The 22,078-nt window shown below is 44.3% G+C and overlaps 1 protein-coding gene across 7 annotated transcripts in view; it reads left to right on the top strand.

The window, feature by feature from the left end:
* Positions 1-7,503: 7,503 nt before the first annotated feature.
* Positions 7,504-22,078, top strand: part of Ezh1 (enhancer of zeste 1 polycomb repressive complex 2 subunit) — a 36,772-nt gene continuing 22,197 nt past the window's right edge. Inside the window, exons 1-6 of one of the 7 annotated variants that reach the window (XM_035447653.1) lie at positions 7,504-7,563; positions 14,821-14,879; positions 16,732-16,852; positions 17,045-17,173; positions 19,565-19,684; positions 21,573-21,693. In XM_035447653.1, coding sequence (XP_035303544.1) covers positions 16,736-16,852; positions 17,045-17,173; positions 19,565-19,684; positions 21,573-21,693 — 487 coding nt within the window. In that variant the 5' untranslated portion in view covers positions 7,504-7,563; positions 14,821-14,879; positions 16,732-16,735. Of the gene's footprint in view, positions 7,564-14,788; positions 14,880-16,726; positions 16,853-17,044; positions 17,174-19,564; positions 19,685-20,716; positions 20,987-21,454; positions 21,694-22,078 lie in introns of those variants that run through there. The other 6 variants (XM_027428103.2, XM_035447654.1, XM_035447652.1 and 3 more) reach the window with 6 other exon arrangements.

The following is a 22,078-nucleotide window of genomic DNA, read 5'->3' as shown; positions in this document are numbered from 1 at the left end:
TTAATAAAGAGACTGCCTGGCCAATAGTTGGACAGGTAGAGGCTAGACAGGACTGGCAGACAAAGAGAGAGTGAGAAGGAGTTACAAGATGCAAAGGATGCAGGAGATGAACTTGCCATGTTGAAAACAGGTCCCGAAAGCCACCAGGGAAGTAAGATGTGAGGTAACAAGCAGAAAAAAAAAAAGGAAGGAAGGAAGAAAGGAAAAGAAAGAAAGAAAAAAATGTACCCAGCTATATGGTAGAACTTAGATAAGAAATATGGGTTAATTTAAAATGTGAGAGTTAGCTAGTGACAAGCCTGAGCTATTGGCCAAGCATTTATATTTAATGACAAGTTCCTATGTGGTTATTTGGGAACTGGCTGGTGGGAAAGAAAAGTGTACCTACAGTGCCACACACATTCAGAATAGCTCAGTTAAACCTCTCTAGAAACATCATCAAAGAAGTAGATCACTAGTAGAGGACTTTTGCACGTTATATATGACTCTGCCCATGGTTTCTATGGTTTTCTCTGCTTCTTGGTCTACCATAAGGTCAACAGTCTCTGCCACGTGGTCCAGCTACCATGAACTGGGCTGCTCTGTCTCATGCCCTTCCTTTTCTGCTGCAACGGGATGAAACTATGAAACTATGAACCAAGTAAGATACATATTTCCTTAAAATGGTTCTATCAAGTATTATGGCCACATCAATGTACAAGTGACCGACACGGGAAAATATGAACACGTTGTAAGACCTAAAACACTTAGAGCAGAATTTGGCCATAGTCAATGTGTATTATTATTGCTGCTGCTGTTGCTGTCTTTGTTGTTGTGAGCATACTCTTTGGCTTTAAGTAGGCTTGGGTTTATATCTGAGCTCCATTGCTTATTTAGCTGTGTAGGGCCTTTTTCTAAAGGCATCTAATTCCTCCAAGTGTGTTTCATATCTGCCAGACAGGATGACTTGATGGTCCTCACTGCTCAGTACAGATAACATATGTACAGCATTTGGCCAAACGCCTTGGACTGTGTGAACATGCCTGTATCTGACTAGCAGTTACTAGGGTCGCAGCTCAGTTGGCTGAGTGCTTACCTAGTGTGCAGCAAACCTTAGGTATGATCTCCAGCACTAGATAAAGCAGGTATGACACATACCTGTCATCCCAGCACTGGGGAGATGGAGGCAGGAAGGTCAGAAATTCAAGGTCATTTTCAGTGATATACAATGTCCAAGGCCAGATGGTGATACACAAGACCCTCTCTCATTAAATAAATTCATAAATGACAAGTTTTTTAAAAAATTCAAAAGCAGTTACCCATAATGTGTATCGCATATGATAACCATATGACAACTATATTTCTAAGATAGTTTGGGGCCTCTCCAGTCTCATAATTGTATTTCCATTGTATAATACCCCTTTTATTGGGAAGAATGCAGATTTTGGAGTCAGTTAGGTTTAATCTGGGTTGGAATTTCAGCTCTCCTTCTTATCACGGACCATGCGGCAATTTCTCCAAGTTCAGTGTCCTTCTCTGTTTTTGCAAGGATTACATAGATTCACATTCACTATAACAAATTGTTAAGTGTTTAAATAAATGTGATTTTGCGTACGTGCATGTGAGTACAAGTGCTTAAGGATGCCAGAGAGGAAGTCAGATCCCTGGAGCTATGTTGTAAACCACCTAATGTGGGTGCTGGGAACTGAACTCTGGTCATATGAAGGATTAGTATGTACTCTTTCTTTTTAGAGGAAGGATTTTGAGACTGGGTTTCACTATGTAGCTATGACTGTCCTTGAACTCACTGTGTAGACCAGACTGGCCTCAAATTCAGAGATCTGCCTGCCTCTGCGTCCTGAGTACTGGGATTCAAGGTGTGAGCCACCACTACCAAGCTGCAAGTCTTATACCTTAGTTTCCTATATTGGGATTACAGACACTCAGCTGCCATGTCTGGTTTATGTATTTATTTTTATTCATTTATGTACAATATCATGTATAGATGTGCATACTTGTTCTGAAAGAGATCTGTAGCTGGGTGACCCATCCTAACCTCAGTGTTTTACAAAGGACCAATACTATCACACTATCAGTGGGGTGATCTGGTCAACTGATAAACCAGGAAAGAGAAAGGGGAAGTCACCCAGCCAAGGGGAACACCCCTTTCCTGCCTGACTAGGATTTGTTTGTCTTCCACAGAAACTGTTCCCTGCTGATATGGGGGTCTGAGGAGTGTCTAGCTTTGATTGGCATCTTTAGTACAGAGGAAGTGAGAGTCCCTTAACTTTCAGCTATTTCCCTCTGGACAAACAGACTGGAACCCCTAATAGATTCAGTTTCTGGCGCCACTGGTAAGAACAGAAAGCCAGGGAGTGAATCCAGAATCATGATGTCAGAGTTAGAAGACCTCAGAGGAGGGAGGAGGCTTAGAGCAAGGGCTGAGGAAGCAGAATGAAGGCACAAATCCTGGCCATGCTACTTTATAGCTGTATAACCTGGGAGAAAGTTCTAGAATCATATAAAGCCCTAGTTTCCTCAGCTATACAACAAGGATAAGAATATTCCTGACTAAACCTCTAAGCGGTGATGGTGGTGCATGCCTTTAATCCCAGCACTCAGCAGGCAGAGGTAGGTGGATCTCTGAGTTCCAGGCCAACATGGTCTACAGAGTGTGTTCCAGGACAGCCACGGCTACACAGAAAAACCCTGTCTCGAGAAACAAACAAACAAAGAATGTCCCTGACTATATATGAAATGGGCTGGAGAGATGGCTCAGAGGTTAAGAGCACTGGCTGCTCTTCCAGAGGTCCTGAGTTCAATTCCCAGCAACCACATGGTGGCTCACAACCATTTGTAATGAGATCTGGTGCCCTCTTCTGACCTGCAAGCATACATGCAGATAGAACACACTATGTATATAATAAACAAAAAAAAAAATCTTAAAAAGAAAAAAAAGAAATGAGACCACCTTTGTAAAGAAAGCACTTAGCATAAGGCCAGGCACATAATAAGAGTTCGATATTTATAGGCTGCTGTCATTTTTGTTTTTCTCTAGTTCTGCAATTTCACTTTTACAGTTGAGGCTCCTGATGGCCAGAAAGGAAGCACAGCTCATTAGCTGTCCAGCTGACCAGAGCGCCTTCCCAGGCGGGGCTATGCCAAAGGTGTGTCCTGAGAGATCAAGAGAGAGGTGGGTAGCAGCACCCTAGCCATGAGGTTGGACTTTGTAGAGTAAACAGATCAGGGCATGACCTCTGCCCCCACCAAGTGATGTCCCGAAGAGGCAATCTCTTCCTGCTGGAATTATTTATTTTGTAATTAACAAAGGCTGAGGAGCCCTGTTTATGTTTTGGCTTGGAGTCTCAGTTGAAGTTTCTAACTGCCCTGGACAAGGGTTTATTGTGAACTTGCTCTTGCTTGCTGAATCAACTGCATTCTTATGATCCCTAAGCCACTAGGGACCAAAGGCTAAAAGTACCTAAGGCAGAAAGTGAATTTTCTGAGATCAGAGGACAAAGTGTCTGGCAGTGGAAAGGCTTCGAAAATCAAGCCATGGTTCCTGGCTCCATAATGTCCAGACCTCCACTCACTTTGGAACTGTATTGGCCCCTAAGCATTCAGGGAGGGGTCTGGCTGTTCCACTGGTCACACTGCGTCCTGGGCAGTAGCCCCAGTTTCTGGTGACCTTCCTGCAGGCGTTTAGGTTGTGCTTTGCTTTGTTTTCCTGTTTGGTTCCTCACTGCAGGGCGGCCTTTCCCTGCTTCTGGGTGGGAACTGGGGGAAGGGAGGGTGCCTCGCGCCCATCTCCACAGCTGTGTTTACACTTTCCTGTTGGGGAAATCTGGGGCCCGATCTTTCCATGGTCCTCTGTGTCCCCCCTCCAACACTTGTTATTTGATACCCCTGGGGGCTTCACAAGGGAGGGTCAGGATGGACGGCGGGGGTGGGGGGAGGTGGGGGGATAGTGTCACCATCTGAAGGGAACTCAGGTTGGAAGGCAGGACTGCAGAGTACAGAAGCCCTATTGAGAAGCCTCATCTCTTTCCTTTTCTACCAGGGATTGAGGACTAGCAGGGGATGAGAGTACACTTAGAACTTACCCGTCCCAGAAGGAACAGAACACATGACGTGCCATTTCTAATCGCTGGGTTGAACAAAATCTTGCTTTGTGAAGGGGACAGAGCAGGGAGTTCTCTGGGGCCTCATTGGGGCCGGTGGTCAGAAACAGGACCTGTTAAAATCAATACGATCATACCGAAATACAAGTAAATTAAAGAGGATTTAAGAAAATAGTCAAGTAAATAACACTCTTCTCCAGGGAGCAAGTTGAGCTGGTATTAATCAGTCTACTTGTGTTGCCAGACTCTCGGCCAAGCCCGGCAGAATGGCTGCCAAGGCAAATGAGGCATTAGGTTTCAGAAATTAAACACATAATTTTATTTTTCCGCAATAGGGGACTTTCAGAAAAAAGAACCCGTCCTATTAGACTAGTCGGCACACTGTGTCCAGTTTCTCTCGGCCCCAGAGGCCTCCAATTTAAGAGCAAGATGAGCAGTGAGAAGCCAAAAGTGACACAGTTATTCCTCTCTCTCCGTAGCTTCCCCGTGGGTGGGGCCTGGGAGGAGAGTGGGGTGGGAACCTAGTTTTGTCTTTCCAAGGTCCAGCTGCTGACCACTGGCCAGCAGTTGTTGTGTTGTTGCCCTCCCAAGCCCCCACCCCCACCCCCCAGGACAAAGACCTAAAGGTTGGAAAAGAAAAGAGAGGTTCAGGAGAGCTGCAAGCAAAGGCTGGCTGATGGTATCTGGTGGAACAGGGCCAGCTAAGAAAGTGACTGGTCTCAGGAAAAATACCTGGCCTAGCACACCGATGAGGAACACTGGCAAACAAATTTTCCCCTAGGAACCGCATAATCACTGATAATGTGGAAAGTTGTTTTTATAGTCCTTCATTGACAAGGATTACTAAACCTGTGCTTAGTCACATGCCAATTATTGGGAGTAAGGGGGAAAATTAGAATTGACAGCCAAGTAGTGGTGGTGCCCGCATTTAATCCCAGCACTTGGGAGGCAGAGGCAGGTGGATCTCTGTGAGTTTGAGGCCAGCCTGGTCTACAAAACGAATTCCAGGACAACCAGGATTGTTACACAGAGAAGAGAGTTCCAGGGCAGCCAGAACTGTTACACAGAGAAACCCTGTCTTGAAAAGAAAAGAATGAGGTTGAAAGGGAAAGTACAGTAAGGCAGCGAGACTGACTGACTGTGGACGGGGGACCCTGGGCTCCTCAACTCATCCTCAACTTCCTCAGAAATCTCTTCCTGCCTCGCCACTTCAGAAACATCTCTATAATCAATTTCCCCATTATCTCAAGTTTTTCTTTCTCTCCTCTCGGCTGTTCCTTGGCACATCTCCTAAGCTGAGGTCCCCTCCCGTGGCTTCAGTTGTCACCAGTATGTTGATGGTTTCCCCACTTCTCACTAGTCTCTCTGATATTCAGATCTTCTGAACAGCTCTTTAGATAATACATTATTTTGAGAAACTTTGATTCCACCACAGAGGGACAGAGGCAAATAAACTAAGGCCCCTTGCTTAGCTTGCTCACTGTTGAAAGCTTGGCTTATATGTTCTCTTTGATCTCAGCCTCATGTTTTTTTCTGCAGCTGTACCAGCTTAAGCACCTGAAGTCCTCCAGGCAAGATGAGGCTGGTCTGCTAGTCTACCCCAGCAAATCAACAGAATCTTATGCCTGTCTTTGTTCAGGGAGATGTCTAATCTCTTTGGTCAGTGCTGCACCCTTCCTGGTCAGTGGCCAATCTCATTTCTATTGTTTCTATGACAGAAGATTCCATCTCTCAATGCAATGCTTCTCAAACTTGGCTACATGCTATAATTATGTCAAATGTTTTATAAACTCTGAAAGCTCAAGCTGTCCCCTAGACTAATTAAACAGATTTTCTGGAGGGTGGGAGGCAGGCCTCTTGAGTTATTTGCATTCTCCAAATAACCTTAGTATGATCCAAATTTGAGACCCAGGTATACAGAAGGCATCAGAAATAAAAGAGAATATCACTGAAAGTTGCAAATACAATATAGAGGAATGATGGGTGGTGGTGACACATGCCTTTAGTCCCAGAACTTTCCTTTTTTCTCCCTTCCATCTCTGTTTCCTGTTGGCCAACACCTACCCCGACCGCTGCTTTGTTCCCTTTCCCACTAAACTCCACGAGGGTTTTATTGAGTTTTGTGGTTCATATTTTATCGACCACAGCTGCAGGAAAACAACACCTGGAACTCACAGAGCTCTTCCTGCCTCTGCCTCCCGAATGCTGGGATTAAAGGCATGGGCCACCACTGCCCAGCCCAAAATAAATAAATCTTTAAAAAATTAATGGAGGTTATGTATTTTTTGTCAAGGACATATAGAAATGAATTTGTGCTCTTATCATTGCGTCATATTGAGAAGTACGGCTGATCTTGGCAAGATGGCTTAGGGGGACAAAGGCACTTGCTACCAAGCCTGACCTGATGACTTGAGTTCCATCTCTAGGACCCACAGAGTGTAAGGATAGAAACAACACATAAACACAAATAAAATATTTTTTGAAAGAACTTGCTAAGGATGTCTCTTATCTCTGGTGATTGATGTTTCTAACCTCTGAAGTTACTATTTCCCTCTTGTGATATTAAGTATCTTTGCTGGGCAGTGGTGGCGCACACCTTTAGTCCCAGCACTCGGGAGGCAGAGGCAGGTGGAGCTCTGTGAGTTCGAGGCCAGCCTCGTCTACCCAGTGAGTTCCAGGACAAGTTCCAAAAATATACAGAAAAATACTGTCTCAAAAAAAATTAAATATCTTCTGGAGAGGTATAAAAGAAATTGTTGAGGCTAGATGTGGTGGTGCATGCCTTTAAGCCTAGCCATTAATGTATTTGCAATATTTTGCTTTCTTGTATGTCTGTGCATCACTTGTGTGCTTGGCAACTGGAGGCCAGAAGAAGTTATCATATCCACTGGGACTGGAAGTACAGATGGGTGTGAGCCTGGGTACTGTCGGTGCTGGGAATTGAGCCTGGATCCTTTGGAAAAGCAGTGTTCTTAACCCCCATCCAACTCGCCAGCTCTGTGGGGAGATATTTTGATACAAGGTTATATTTTTAAGTGAAGGAGAGACTGACAGAAATAGGATAACCAAGTATGAATGAAACAATAACTTAGAGCCCACGGGTAGTGTGTGTCGGTGGATGGGAGGCATTAGAATGAAGAAGACATTCTAGGCTGGCTTCCTAAACTTGAGATCTGAGTTGTCTAAACACGATTGGGGATGGTGTGCTTCTGAATAAAGTCTTCAAGAAGGCATCCGTGGCTCCAGGAAGATTTCTTCAGAGCCTTTCCTTTCCTCTGATAGCGCCACTGGGAAACGTGTCGGACTAGGGCTAACACCTGCGAAGAAGGAAGCCCAGGTGATGCACGCGCTGACTGCGCACGCGCCAGGAGGGGGTGGCCGCTGGGCGTGGCCGCGGCGCGCAGGGGCGTGGCCGCGGCGCGCAGGCGTCCTAGCGGCGGGTCCCTGCGTCTCAGGATGGAGGGTGAGTGAGTAAACAAGCGCTGGCTGGGTGGTGGGGCCCGGCCTCTGCGTGCTGAGGCGGCGCCGGGTCTTCAGGGGCTAGAAGAGGCAAAGGGATGAGGGACCTGAGGGGAAGCTGAGGGCCGCACCTTTGCCTGGCCCGGGGGGAGCGCGACGGAGGGTGCCGTCGCGAGGGTCGGGGCACCCGGGCGAGCGCGTGCTGGGCTGCGGGGGGCCGCGCCGCGGAGGAGGAGGAGGAGGAGGAGGAGGAGGAGGAGGAGGAGGAGGAGGAGGCGCGCCGGGGGCGGGACGGCTGGTGGAGCCCGGGAGAGCGTGGGTGGGTCGTGGAGCCCTCCAGGCGCCCCGGGTCCAGAGGCCCGGCTGGAGCTCGCGGTGGCTTTGATGTTGCGGAAGGGTTGGCCAGGCCGAGACGACGGCGAGGTGAGCGAGGCTCTTAAGGCACCAAAGTGTAAGGGTTAGAGGTTCGCGGGGTCGCGCGGCGCCTCCACAACCTCTTGCTCCCGGAGCCTGGCGCGCCGATCTAGCCCGCCTCCCTCCAGTTCCGGGTTTGGAAGAGGATTCACCTTCAAACTGGGGCTGTGTCTCCCGTCCCCAGCATTCATTCTCTGGAGAATCAAACGAGATAGATGAACATGCCCTGAAATAGAAGGCAAGGTGTTGTATTTGGGATGTACGTGTCAGGAAGTACATGTGGGACTCAACTTTTTTTCTTTTCTAAGTGAGAAGTTTTGTTAGGAAGGGGGAAGAGAAAAGAGACACAGAGACAGAGACACATGGCAGAAGAGAAGAGGAAGACAGGAGAAGCCCTGTCTGCCCAAGGAGAATAGGAAAGAGCTTGGGACAGAACTTTAAAGGAATCTTTTTTTAAGATTTAATTATTTTATGCGAGTGCACTACGTGTGTGCCTGGTCCAGAAATCAAAAGAGGGCATCGAATCCCTTGGAACTGGAGTTAAGGATGTTTATGTACCATGTGGATACAGGGAACTGAACCCGTGTTCTCTGCAAGAGCAACAAGTGTTCTTAACTGCTGAGCCATCTTTCCAGCATGTGGGACGAATTTATTTTGATAAAAAAGGAACCGCGGAGATATGTAGGTGGTGGGGCACAAGGAAGAGAATGGGTGTTGTTAGCGTTGGAGGATAGGAGATAAAGAAAGGATTTTGAATGTTTTTCCAACCTGAGAAGCTATGAGCTCTGCCAGAACTTTGTTATTTTTGAGAAACCTGTTTTCAGCTGTGGAAACCCAGGTGTCTCCCAGGAGATGATCAGCTCTCATGGGACTGGGTGCATGGTAGGAGAGAAAAACTTAGTAGCATAGAAACATGGGATCTGGTTGTGATGATGCTGGCCTCGAATCCCTTGTACTTGGACTGTTGAGGTAGGGTGCTTAGGAGTTCAAGGCCAGTCTTGTGAAGGCAATCCTGGCCTTCATGAAACCCCATCTCAAAACAACCACAAAGATATGTAAACATGGAAGAAAGAACCATCTGTTAAAAAAAAAAAAACAGAAAACCTGCAACATTGAATGGGATATGGTATGCACACCATTAATTTCAGCACTTGTGGGCAGGGGATGGAGGTCTGTGGCAGAGGCAGGTGAATGTCAGTTTAAAAACAGCCAGAGCATCATAGTGAGTGCTTGTCTGAAGAGGGAAAAAAATGCAATAATGTGATTGTCAAGGTTTATGTTTGGGGCTGGGCCTGGTGGGGCACACCTTTGATCTCAGCACTTGGGAAGCAGAAACAAGCAGATCTCTTCGAGTTCCAGGCCAACCTGGTCTGTCCAGGGCAGCCAGAGCTGTTATACACAACAGCCCTGTCTTTTTTTTTTCTTTTTTCTTTTTTTTTTTTTTTTGGGTGGGGGTGGGGACTTTTTCAAATGGACCTTGTGAATCAACTTAAAGAGCAAAGATGTTTGTGAAGTACCCCAAGCACCAAAAACAGAATTCAGCACATGGCAAGTGCTTAGTACAGTGTTTTGAATAAATACATGAGAAAATATATGTTCCTAATTATGCCACTGAGCACATGGAGGCCAGTCATGGACCTTGATGCTAAAAGCCCAGATTTCAAACTCTGAAGTGTAAAATTCCTTTTCATGACAGTGGTTACATTGCTGCTTCTTGAAACACCTCCAGACTAAGGCTGGAATCCACCTTGAAATTTTACTTTCTGAAAGTCTTGTTCAACGGTGGTTGAGATTGGAAGGGTTACTGAGGCAGGAAAGACTGGAAGGGAACCGAGGTCTGTGTTAGAGGTCCCAACCCCTGGATTTGGTCCCCAGCACTTTGAAAAGCAAACAGATCCAAGCTTGCTGTTAACAAAACAAAAAAAACTTCCATTCTGGAAAGTTCCCAATTGTTTTGTTTTCTTTCTGTGCACATGTGTGTCAGATTCCTGCCTTTAGTCTCATTAGGTCATCATTTGGGACTCCAGTACTTTAGACCTCAGGGTCATGGGGTTGTTTGTTTGTTTGTTTGTTTGTTTGTTTGTTTGTTTGAGACAGGGTTTCTCTGTAGTTTTGGAGGCTGTCCTGGAACTTCATCTGTAGACCAGGCTGGCCTCAAACTCACAGAGATCTACCTGCCTCTCATGAGTGCTGGAATTAAAGGCGTGTGCCACCGCCACCTGGCTTATGTGTTATGTTATTACTCCTTTATCTAATACTTGTATGTGAACAAATCTAACTTATATCTTTTTTTTTTTTATCAAACAATAATGGATAGTCCCTAACATTGAACTATGTGCTAATGTAGTGCAGACCCAGCGCAGGCAGGACCCTGCCTATGACAGGCTGCTGAAGCTCTTCTCCAAGCCAGCATTTCCCTCAGTTCCTGGAAATAAAATAACAATCTCCTCCCCAGACCAACCCTGCTTTGATTTTTGTCAGTGTTTTCTCCAGTGGCAATGACCTGGTTCTATTGAACACTAGAATGTTAGAGTTCTTTAGGTAGGATTCTGGTTCACAGCAAACTAGGCGTGGTGGCACATCCTGTAATCCCAGCACTCAGGAGGTTGAGGGAGGAGGCTCAGTAGTTCAGGGTCACCCTTGATGACCTAGCAAATTTGAGGTTAGGTGGAATACATGAGAACCTGGTGTTTGCTTTTTTGAGATAGGGTTTCTCTGTGTAGTGCTGGAACTCCCTCTGTAGACCAGGCTGGCCTTGAACTCAGAGATCCACCTCCCTCTGCTTCCCAAGCAGTAACAAGAGGCCTATTGTACTCAGTAACTAACCTTGTCATATATAAATCCTTTGGAGAAATAGAAGGACGTCTTGTTGTTCAGCCTTTTGACACTCATCTACAAATGTGTTGGGTTGCATTTATAACTATTCCTGGGATGCTGACACCCTTTGAACCACAGGTTGGACACACCTGAGTAAACACAAAATGTGCTTACTACCATAATTGAAGATTCTGTCCCATTGTGTTCCTTGCCTCAGGGCTAATTTTCATATGAATGTTGATAAAATTGAGACCAGAATGACTCCACTTGCGCACGCGCGCGCGCGCGCGCACACACACACACACACACACACACACACACATATTCTGTGCAGAGTAGGCTTAGCCTTAACTTCTCATTTCCATTATGAATTGAAAATGAAAAAACAAGGGGCTGGAGAGATGACTCTGCTGTTAAGAGTATTTGTTGCTTTTGTAGATAACTTGGTTCTTAGCACCCACATGGGCCGTAACTCGGTTCCAGGGGGTCCGGCAATGTGTTACAAACTTTCAGGACAACAAGCCCTCCCATGGCACACAAGCAAGTAGACCAAACACTCACATAAAATAAATACTAATTAAAAACAAGATGGAAAATTTGAAAAGCTGTAGTGCTGTGTGGCTCCAAAGCCTTTCTTAGTTTGCTTATTAACTATAATGTAGTTATTAAAATAGTGAAGGGGCTGGTGTGGCCTTTGCAGTGGTGTGTGTTGTCATTTTTCTGCTGTGGCAGGCTGTGTGGTAACCATGTCTCACCTGTTTGGGTTTTTTTGTTGTTGTTTTTTTATTTGTGTGCACACGTGAGTCAGAGGACATCTTTCAAGAGTAGTGTCTCTCTCCACCATGTTGGTTCCATCGGTGAACATGAGTTGTCAGGCTTGGCAGCAAGCACCTTTAGGAATTTTGCATTCCCACCTGCGGTGTGAGGGTTCTGGTTGCTTCACAAACACACTTGTAATTAGTTTTATCAGTCTTTTCTAATTTAGCCATTCTAGTGGGTATACTTCTGATCTCATGATTTTTTTTTTTAAGATTTTTTTATTTTATTTTTTGGGGTTTTTGGAGGCAGGCTTTCTCTGTGCTTTGGAAGCTGTCCTGGAACTAGCTCTTGTAGACCAGGATGGTCTCGAACTCACAGAGATCCACCTGCCTTTGCCTCCTGAATGCTGGGACTAAAAGCATGCACCACCACTGCCCAGCTATTTTTATTTTTAATTGTTTGTGTGTGCATGTGAGTGCAGGTGTCCTCAGAGGCCAGAAGAGGGTGTCAGATCTCCTGGAGCTGGAGTTAGAGGTGGTTGTGTGTGGATCCTGGGAACTGAACTCAGGACCTCTGAAAGAGCAGCAAATGGTCTTAGCTCTTGAGCCATCTCTCTAGCCCTTAATGTGTTTAATTTGCTTTTCCCAGTGATTAATATGCTGAGTTCTTTGTGCATCTTACTGAAATGCTGTTCTTTGTTGAGCTGTCTTATGGAGCTGAAGTTAATTATATGAAGACTTAAGCCCCAAACACTATATTTTGGATTGTCTTCAGTGTGCAATGACAATAATGAAAGACTTCCAATACTTAACTGAAATATAATTGGTGATTGGCTTATGTAAATAAGCCTAGAAAACACTAATAGAAACTTTTTTTTTGGGGGGGGGGGTCGATTCTCTGTGGCTTTGGAGGCTGTCCTGGAACTAGCTCTTGTAGACCAGGTTGGCCTCGAACTCACAGAGATACGCCTGCTTCTGCCTCTCGAGTGCTGGGACTAAAGGTGTGCTCCGCCACCACCCGGTGAAACTTTTTTTTTTTTGTGCACCACTCCTTTGCCTAAGATGGATGACTCATCTCTCTCCAAACGTATTCCAAATGCTTAGTTGTTTGCTTTTCTGTTTCTTGACTTTGTTGTGATAGCCATTGATTAGGATCCTGCTGCTATGCTGTCATGTGGCTGTACTTCAAGTGTTGTGCTTTGGTTTTTAAATTTTATTTTTCGTGGATGGGTGCTTTGTCTGGTGCCTCTGCAGGCCAGTAGAGGGCACCAGATGCTCTGAGTTGGAGATGGTTGTGAGCTCTGGGAATTGAACTCCGGTCCTCTTGAACGGCAGCCAGTGCTCTTAACTGCTGAGCCATCTCTCCAGCCCTCTCAAGTGGGTTTTTGTTTGTTTGTTTGTTTGTGTTTTGTTATTATTGTTGTTTCTCAATCATACTTATATCTCCCTATAGCATCTTTCCATCTCTTTCTACATTCTGTGAGGGATCATCTGCTAGAAAAACTTTTAGAGACATAGAAGACCTGTTAAAAAGCCAAGTGAAATAAATCCTGGCTCCTGGGCACTCAGACAGAACATAAATTGTAGAAGGAGAAGTGTGATTAGTTAAAACTTATGGGCATTTTCATGTGCATATACTCCTTGCCAAATAAAACACTTGAGGGAAATCAGAAGTGGTGCTGTTAATTGTTGGATTGTTCTGTTACTGCCATCACTCTTAACAGACTGCATGTGAGAGACAAGAGCGTTTCAGTTATGACTTCTTCCTTTGTTGGAAATCCTGGTATTTCTCTGTGACAGTTTCCTCTAAGAACTCTAAACATACCCACCACTACCACAACCATCACCCCCACTCCCATCGCCAGCATTCTAAGCACTGCCAGCAGCTGTTGGTTCAGTAAGTTCTTCCCGTTACCACTCTCCAGTTTCAATTGCATAAAGTGATCTGTTCTGAGTTTGCTGTTTTAAAGTATGGAATAATCTTTGCCCTTGGGAGGCTGCTCCAGAAGGATCTTGCCTTCAAAGCCATCCTGGGTTACAAAGTAAAACATATCTTTAAAAAAAGAAAAAGAGGGTGGATTCCGGAGTGGAGGAAAGATGGCTGAGGAATAAAAGCAATGAGAACTACTGTTAAAGGAGGCTGTGGTGTCTCATTGAATTGTAAATGACAACATTTGGGTCTCAATAAAGATGGCCTTAAGATTTCTGAGTTAGCCTGTCCAGTCTGTGGTTTTTTGAAACCATGTGCTGTTTGGCTTGTTTACACATGCCTCTTTAATCCCAGCCTTTAGGAGGAAGAGCAGGCAGATCTAACATCAAGGCTAGTCTGGTCCACATAGTGAGTTCCAGACCAGCCAGGGCTGCAAGAGACCCTTGTCTCAAAACAACAAAACAAAAAAGGTCATTTGCAAAAATCTTGAACTTTAAGACACTTACAGGGGACTTTATGGGCAGTGGAGAAAAAAAAGCATAACAAGTAAAATCCTTAAATAAAAATTTATTGATCTAGCAGTTTGGTGGTGGCACACACTTTTAATCCCAGCTCTTGGGAGCCATAGGCAGGTGGTTCTCGAGGCCTCCAGAGCTAGTTCCAGGACAGCCAGGGCTATACAAAGAAATCCTGCCTTGAAAAATCAAAATAAATAGATAAAAAGATAAAGCATTATTGACTTTAAATTTTGCCTGGGGCTGGAGAGATGCTCGCTGCTCTTCCAGAGGACCTGAGTTTGGTTCCCAGCACCCATATTGGGTGTCTTATGTTCACTTGTAACTTCAGCTCCAGGGGATCCAAACCTTCTTTACCTCTATGAGGACCTGCACACCTCTTGTGTGTACTCAGACACATAAATACAAATAATTCTTAAGGGGCCGGCAAGATGGTTCAGTGGTTTAGAACACTAGTAGCCCTTTTGGAGGATCTGATTTTAGTCACCTGTACCCAAGCCGGGTGGCTCACAACCACCTGTAACTCCAGTTCAAGGAATCTGTCTCTTTTCTCTGTGAGTTCAAGGCTAGCCTGGTCCTCTGTGAATCGAATTCCAGGACTGACAAAGCTATTACACAGAGAAACCCTGTCTTGGGGGTGTTTGGGGGAGGTGTCAAATATCTTTGAAATTTATATGCAGAATGGTAATAGAGACCCTGAAGTCCTCTAGTTCTGGGGGAGCATCCTGCCCAGGGGCTCAGTGTTTGAGCAAGCTGCTCTGATTCAATAAACCCATTTTTTATTCTCTTGCAAAGCTGAGCACTTCTTTTACCCTTACGTCTTGCAGTTCATCTGAAGAACAGAGGCACATTATAAAATCTAGCATTTCCAGCTGCATTCCCTGAGGTAAGTAGAGCATATCACACTAAATTGTCTAAATATTCAACTGTAGTTCAACCCCCACCCCCAAAAGAAAGTTACAGTGTAGTCAGTATCTGTAGGAGATGAGATTATTGTGTTGTCATGGTGTACTTTAGATAGTTTGTACTGTAGGAGGATCTTCTATCAAGCTTGTGAGATAAACTTGGGTTTGGTTAAAACTTTCCCCCTAGCCTGTCAGTGGTGGTGCATGCCTTTAGTCCCAGCATTTGGAAGGCAGAGGCAGGCAGATCTCTGTGAGTTTGAGACCAGCCTGGTCTATAAGAGCTAGTTCCAGGACAGCCTCCAAATCACAGAGAAACCCTGTCTTGGAAAAAAAAAAAAAAAACCATTCCCCCTCTCTTGGGGCTGGAAGGGATGGCTCAGCAGTTAAGATCACTGGCTGCTCTTCTAAAGGACCCAGTGTCAGTTCCCAGCACCCACATACAGCTTACAATTGTCTGTAATTCCAGTTCCAGCGGATCTGACAGTCTCACAGACCCAACAACAATGGATCATAATAAAAAACACAATGTCCTCCTTTCTTTTTTCTTCTAAGATTTATTATATACAGTGTTCAGCCTACAATGTATGCCTGCAGGCCAGAAGAGGGCATCAGATCTCATTACAAATAGTTGTGAGCCACCATGTGGTTGCTAGGAATTGAACTCAGAACCTCTGGAAGAGGTTAACCTCTGAGCCCCCTCTCTCCTTTTAAAAAGATTTATTTATGTGTATGAGTGTTTTGCCTGTATGTCTGTGCATCATGCCATCATGCATATGTAGTGTCTGAGGAGGCCGAAGAGGGTGTTGGATCCCTTGGAACTGGGGTTACAGGTAGTTGTGCTTGCAGCTCTTCCAGAGGAACTAGGTTTGGTTCCAGCATTCACACCAGGCTGTTCACAGCTGCTTGTGACTCCAGCACTAGTACAAGGACACACCCTTACAGAGATATATGCATACATATAATTATAAATAATAAAAATAAACCCTTAAACATTTCGAATTTAGTGAATAGGCACCTATGTGTCAAAAGCAAAAACAAAAACAAAAAAACAAAACAAAACAAAATCAAGTTCCTAATAACTATGAAGCAACCATATTGATTGCCTGGGTATTGAACTCAGGGTCTTGTTTTTGCCAAGTAAGTAAGTACTCTGCCGCTGAGCTTCATCCTCGGTTTTGTTTTTGAGACAGTTTTGCTGTGTAGAGCAGGCCAGCCTTGAACTCCCAATTCCCTTGCTGTCTCCCAAGTGAGGGGTTTACAGCATTCACTTTCATGACCTACAACCTTTTTGTTTGTTTCTGTTGCAGTGCTGGGGCTAGAACCTAGAGCCGCACACGTTATTATTAAACAGATCTCTGTGACTGAGCCGCTCCATGCTGCTCCAGCACTAAACGTAAAACAGATCACCAAGGGATGACAGGCACTAGAATTTCTCACAGTGCCACCAGAAAATATTCCTGCAAAAGTCTGTTTTCAGTTGATTTTTTTTTTTTTTTTTTTTTTTTTGGTTTTTTTGGTTTTTCAAGACAGGGTTTCTCTGTGTAGCTTTGGATTCTGTCCTGGCACTCGCTCTGGAGACCAGGCTGGTCTTGAACTCACAGAGATCCTCCTGCTTCTGCCTCCCGAGTGCTGGGATTAAAGGCGTGTGCCACCAACGCCCGGCTTCAGTTGAAATTTTAAACTCACATATTTGGGTTTCCAGATGTACATTTTTATGGTTAATTCTATGAGAGTAGACACATAATTGACCATATTCATTTGAGCCTGAGGACATCTTCTTTTCCTGGTAATGAAATGCTGTCTGTCTGTTATATCTGTCTCTCTTGAGTCCAGGACAATGGATATAGCAAGTCCCCCAACTTCCAAATGCATCACGTACTGGAAAAGAAAAGTGAAATCTGAGTACATGCGCCTCCGGCAGCTCAAACGGCTTCAGGCAAATATGGGTGCAAAGGTAAAAACAAACAAACAAAAAAAACAAAAAACACACACACACACACACACACACACACACACACACACACACACACACACAGTTCCCTAGAGCAAGGTTGTATGCTCTATGCATTTCTCCAAAGTACGGTTCTGGGGTTTTTCCTTTGAGACCTGCCGTTGACTCTTGACAATCTTTCCTTGGCTTTGCTAGGCTCTGTATGTGGCAAATTTTGCAAAGGTTCAAGAAAAAACCCAGATCCTCAATGAAGAATGGAAGAAACTTCGAGTTCAGCCTGTTCAGCCGATGAAGCCTGTGAGTGGGCATCCTTTTCTCAAAAAGGTACTTTGCAGGTGTTAAGCCCACCTTTATTTCTCCTTGGACACAAAGTTATACATCTAGCTTGAAAATTAACCATTTTGTCTATTGTCCTCCTCAGTTCTTGAGTATAATTGTGACTTTTTCATAGAGAAACAAAACATTTACTGTCTCTTTTCCTGAGTTTTATGCCCAAGCTATATGACAACCTGTCTTGTGCTTAATTTAGATACTAGGAATTCTTGGTAATGGTCAGAAGTATACTTTTCAGAGGGACTGCCTTACTATGAATAAATATATTCACTTATTTATTAAATTGAATTATAAATTTAAAAAGCACATTCTGGCTAGATATAGTGGCACATGCTTTTACAGCCCTAATTCAAGGGGTAGAGGCAGAAGAATAAGGGGTTTGAGGTCAGCCTCAGTTACATAGTAAACTTGAGGTTACCCTGGGTACTTGAGAGACTGCTTTATTTATTTATTTATTTATTTATTTATTTATTTGGGGGGGTTCAAGAGTTCAAGTCTCAAACTCCAGAGATCCACCTGCCTCTGCCTTCGGAGTGCTGAGATTAAAGGCGTGTACCATCACTGCCGGGTTCATTCTAGCTTCTTTAAAAGGTAGTACTGGGCTAGAGAGATGGCTCAGGTTAAGAGCACTGACTGCTATTCCAGAGGTCCTGAGTTGAATTCCCAGCAACCACATGGTGGCTCACAACCATCCATTATGAGATTTGGTGCCCTCTTCTGGTGTGTAGATACACATGGAAGCAGAATGTTGTATACATAATAAATAAATAAAATCTTTTAATATAAATAAATAAATAAAAAGGTAGTAATGTTAATTTTGTATTGCACATATTTTGCTTAAATAGGTGTGTGTGCATACACACTCGCCCACTTGCATGCTTGTCCTCATGTATAAAGGTGAGTTCTTTTGTTCCACATGCGAGTCCCAGCAGTTGGACTTAGGTCACTGATTTGGTGGCCAGCATGTTAACCTAATGAGCTATCTTGACTGCCTGATAGTAATTTTTTTTTTAAGTACAAAAAGCCAATAGTGTAAAAAGACCAGTAATCATTCCCCTAATAGATACAACTCTAATTTGTATACCATTTGCTTCTCCATTTGAAGGTGAAGGTCCCATTACCTTTGCAGCTGTATCCAAAGTTTAGATCTTTTAGGGGTCATCCCTGATTTCAAGCCCTAGGACTTGAGGGATCCTTAGGAGACCTACACTTTGGTTGAAGTGAGCCTCTGTTGAGTATGACAAACATTGTGCTCAACTCTGGGGGGCACGGGCATGAATAAGAGACAGCTCCTGCTTTCCCTAGCACAACGGTTTCAGAGGTTGCTGCTAACACCCTTCCCCATCTTAATAACTTAGAAGAATTTAGAGACATGTCTCAATGGTTAAGAGCACATGCTGCTCATGCAGAGGACTTGAGTTCAGTTCCCAGAACCCACGTTGGTGACTCCCACACCTGTAACTCTAGCTCCGGGGATCTGATACTTCTAACCACTGCAGGCACCTACACCTACACCTGCACCTGTATGCAGACACACTCTGAAACACACAATTCAAAATAAATCCAAAGAGATTTAAAAGAACCCAGGGATGGCAGTGTGGCTTAGTAGAGTGCTTGCCCAGTGCATATGAAACTCTGGGTTTGATCCTAAGATCTCTCTGCATGAAACTGGGACAGGACACACATCGGTAATCTTGGCTTTTAAGGGGGGAAAAGAAAACATTGAGATCTTTTTGGAAGGAAGCTACAGTCTCCCTCCTTTAGTTTTTCGAGACAGGTTCTCTCTGTGTAACTGATTTGTAATCAAGATTCACCAGCTCAAACCAGAGTCCCCCAAAGAGCAGATACATTATAAAAGAATCAGAAATGAGCCACAAATACGATTGCTTTCAGGCTTATTTCCTCCTTCCTATTTCTTGAGTAAACAACATAGCACACACAAAAAAAAAATCTGCCTCATAATCAAAATATGAGTTTATCACAACTCCCTTCATATAAAATGCTTTGCTTTTTCCCCCCTCCCCTCAAGATAGGGTTTCTCTGTGGAACAGCCCTAGCTGTTCTGGAACTCACTTTGTAAACCGGGCTGGCCTCAAACTCAGAGGCTGCCTGCCTCTCCCTCCTGAGTGTTGGGATTAAATGCAAAAGTCACCACTTCCCACTTTACAGCGTGTCTCTTATAGTTTTGTTTTTATTGGTTTTTCTCTATAGTCTAACTTGGCCTGAAACTCACTGTGTAGCCTAGCCTAGCCTCAACCACACAGCAGTTCTCCTGTCTCAGCCCCCTGAGTGCTGGGGTTGTAGGCATGGAGCCATCATAGCTGATTCTCTCTTTGAGTTGTGTGCTTACTTTCCTTCTCTGTGTCACTGATTTTCTTTCAGTGTACCATAGAGAGCATTTTCCCAGGTTTTGCCAGCCAGAATATGTTGATGAGGTCTCTGAACACTGTTGCATTGGTTCCCATCATGTATTCCTGGTCCCCTCTCCAGCAGAACTTCATGGTATGTATTGAAACTATTATGTCAGTTGTTTAAAGCGTATTGTCATTTTGTTTTGTTTTGTTTTTGTTGTTTTTTAAGATTTTATTTATTATGTATACAACATTCTGCTTCCATGTATATCTGCACACCAGAAGAAGGCACCATAACAGATGGTTGTGAGCCACCATGTGGTTGCTGGGAATTGAACTCAGGACCTCTGGAAGAGCGGTCGGTGCTCTTAACCTCTGAGCCATCTCTCCAGCCCTATATTGTCATTTTATGGTGATCTGTGTGAGCTTCTAAAGATTGTCAGGGCATTCCACAAAGCTTGGACATCCAGAGCAGAAGATTATTGTAACTCACTCCAAAATTATATATATTACAGGCCACCAAGAGCCTCAGCAGACACCAGCACCTGCCACTTGCCTGATAACCTGAGTTGTATCTCCAGGACCCACATGGTAGAAGTGTAACTATAACTCTTTCCACCAGCCACCTGAGTTCCGCCACCATGTTAGGGCCCCCAAGTAACACACAAAGATTAATATTAGTTACAGTGCTGCTGGCCAATGACTAGGATTTCTTATTTGCTAGCTCTGTTTCAAATATCAATCATAACCATTAATCTATATATTTTATAAAGACTTATCGAGGACGCCAGTGGCATGCGTCCTCTCTTCTCAGGATCACACGGCGACTCTCCTCTCTACTGCATTTCCCAGAATCCTCCTTCTTCCTAGTCCCTCCTAACTTGCTTCCCTATTGGCCAACAGTGCTTTATTTATCAACCAATAAGACAAGCATATACACTGAAGGACCTCCCCATCATAGAAGTCCAGAACTGACTTGCAAGTTGTTCTTAACCTCTACATATATGTGCCCCACATGCATGCATGAACTTCCACTATATTCTCTCTCTCTCTCTCTCTCTCTCACTCACTCTCTCTCTCTCTCTCTCTCTCTCTCTCTCTCTCTCTCTCTGCAGGTTGCCCTATCCGGTTAGATTTTGGTGCTCTTTAAAATATACTTATTGCTGCTTTTTTTTTTTTTCTTTAATTAACGAGATAGGACAAGACTCTAATTTTCTTACTGCTTCAACACAACTTTGTAATATAGTCACAATTGGACTTGGCTGAATCAGACACTTGAGGCTTAGCGAGCTGCCAGCTCTGCTGATGGAGCAGGTCTTTTGGAATCCTCTAATGGCAAGGTGCTTATGTCTGCTGAGGTGACTCTGGGTAACAGTGCCTTCATCAAGTCCTTTATCCTGCCTCCTGCTAGGATACAGCTCTACAAGAGGGACTCGTCTCTCAGATAAAACATGCAAGTGATTTTACTTTGATCTTAGGGGATTTAAGAATGGGGGAGGGGGGGCTGGAGAAATGGCTCAGAGGTTGAGCGCACTCGCTGCTCTCCCAGAAGTCCTGAGTTCAATTCCCAGCAACCACATGGTGGCTCACAACCATCTATAATGAGATCTGGTGCCCTCTTCTGACCTGCAGGAATATATGCAGGCAGAACACTGTATACATAATAGATGAATAAATAAATCTTTTTAAAAAAAGGAGGAGGAGGAGGAGAAGGACTGGGTTGGTCCTGGGGTGTAACTTAGTGATAAAGTGTGTGCTTAGCTTTGGTATATGTCTGTGTTCTCTGCTGAACACCCTTCTCTTCTTTAGAATTATTCCTTAAACTGTTTTCCCCCCAAGAGTAATATTGTCCCTTTTGTTTGAGGTTTTGTTGGCAAAGCAATTGACTAGTTTTTAAAATACATGGAAACTCTGTCCACAGAGGTTTTTTTCAGGAGACTAGGAAGCCAAATGAAAGAACAGCCCAGCAAATGTTCCATTGGGTAGGAAAGAAGAGAGACAAGGTAGCTTGCGGCATCAATCCACCTGGTTTTCTGCAGGTGGAAGACGAGACGGTTTTGTGCAATATTCCCTACATGGGTGATGAGGTCAAGGAAGAAGATGAAACTTTCATCGAGGAGCTGATCAATAACTACGATGGAAAAGTTCATGGTGAAGAAGGTAGTGTGTTGGGCTTGCTGGGAGAAGGAAGGCTTCTAGCACACTGCTGCCTTCACTCTGCCACCAACCCAGTGGGTGCACGCTGAAGAATATTCCAGTGAGGAATATTCCAGTGAGGATGCGATTTGGAATTACAATTTTATATTTAAAATCCCAGTTAAATTGCAGAAGGCGCTGGGTCACAAAAATAATTACCTAGTAATCAGCTTGGAGAGTATTTATTGAACAAGTGAATTTAATGTTTGACATTTTCCATAAGTCCTGTCTGAGGCCATTTTCTTTTTCATTTCCCTTTCTCTGAGACCAGCTCGAGTACCTCCTCTCTGTCATACTACTTTGATCCAGGTACCCTTTGGATTTCTCAGAAATTGACTTAAATATCCTT

Source organism: Cricetulus griseus, chromosome 7 (genome assembly GCF_003668045.3).
Source record: "Cricetulus griseus strain 17A/GY chromosome 7, alternate assembly CriGri-PICRH-1.0, whole genome shotgun sequence".
NCBI classification, from domain to species: domain Eukaryota; kingdom Metazoa; phylum Chordata; class Mammalia; order Rodentia; family Cricetidae; genus Cricetulus; species Cricetulus griseus.
Note: the sequence above shows the minus strand (reverse complement) of the source record. Positions and strands in the feature narration are given on the sequence as shown.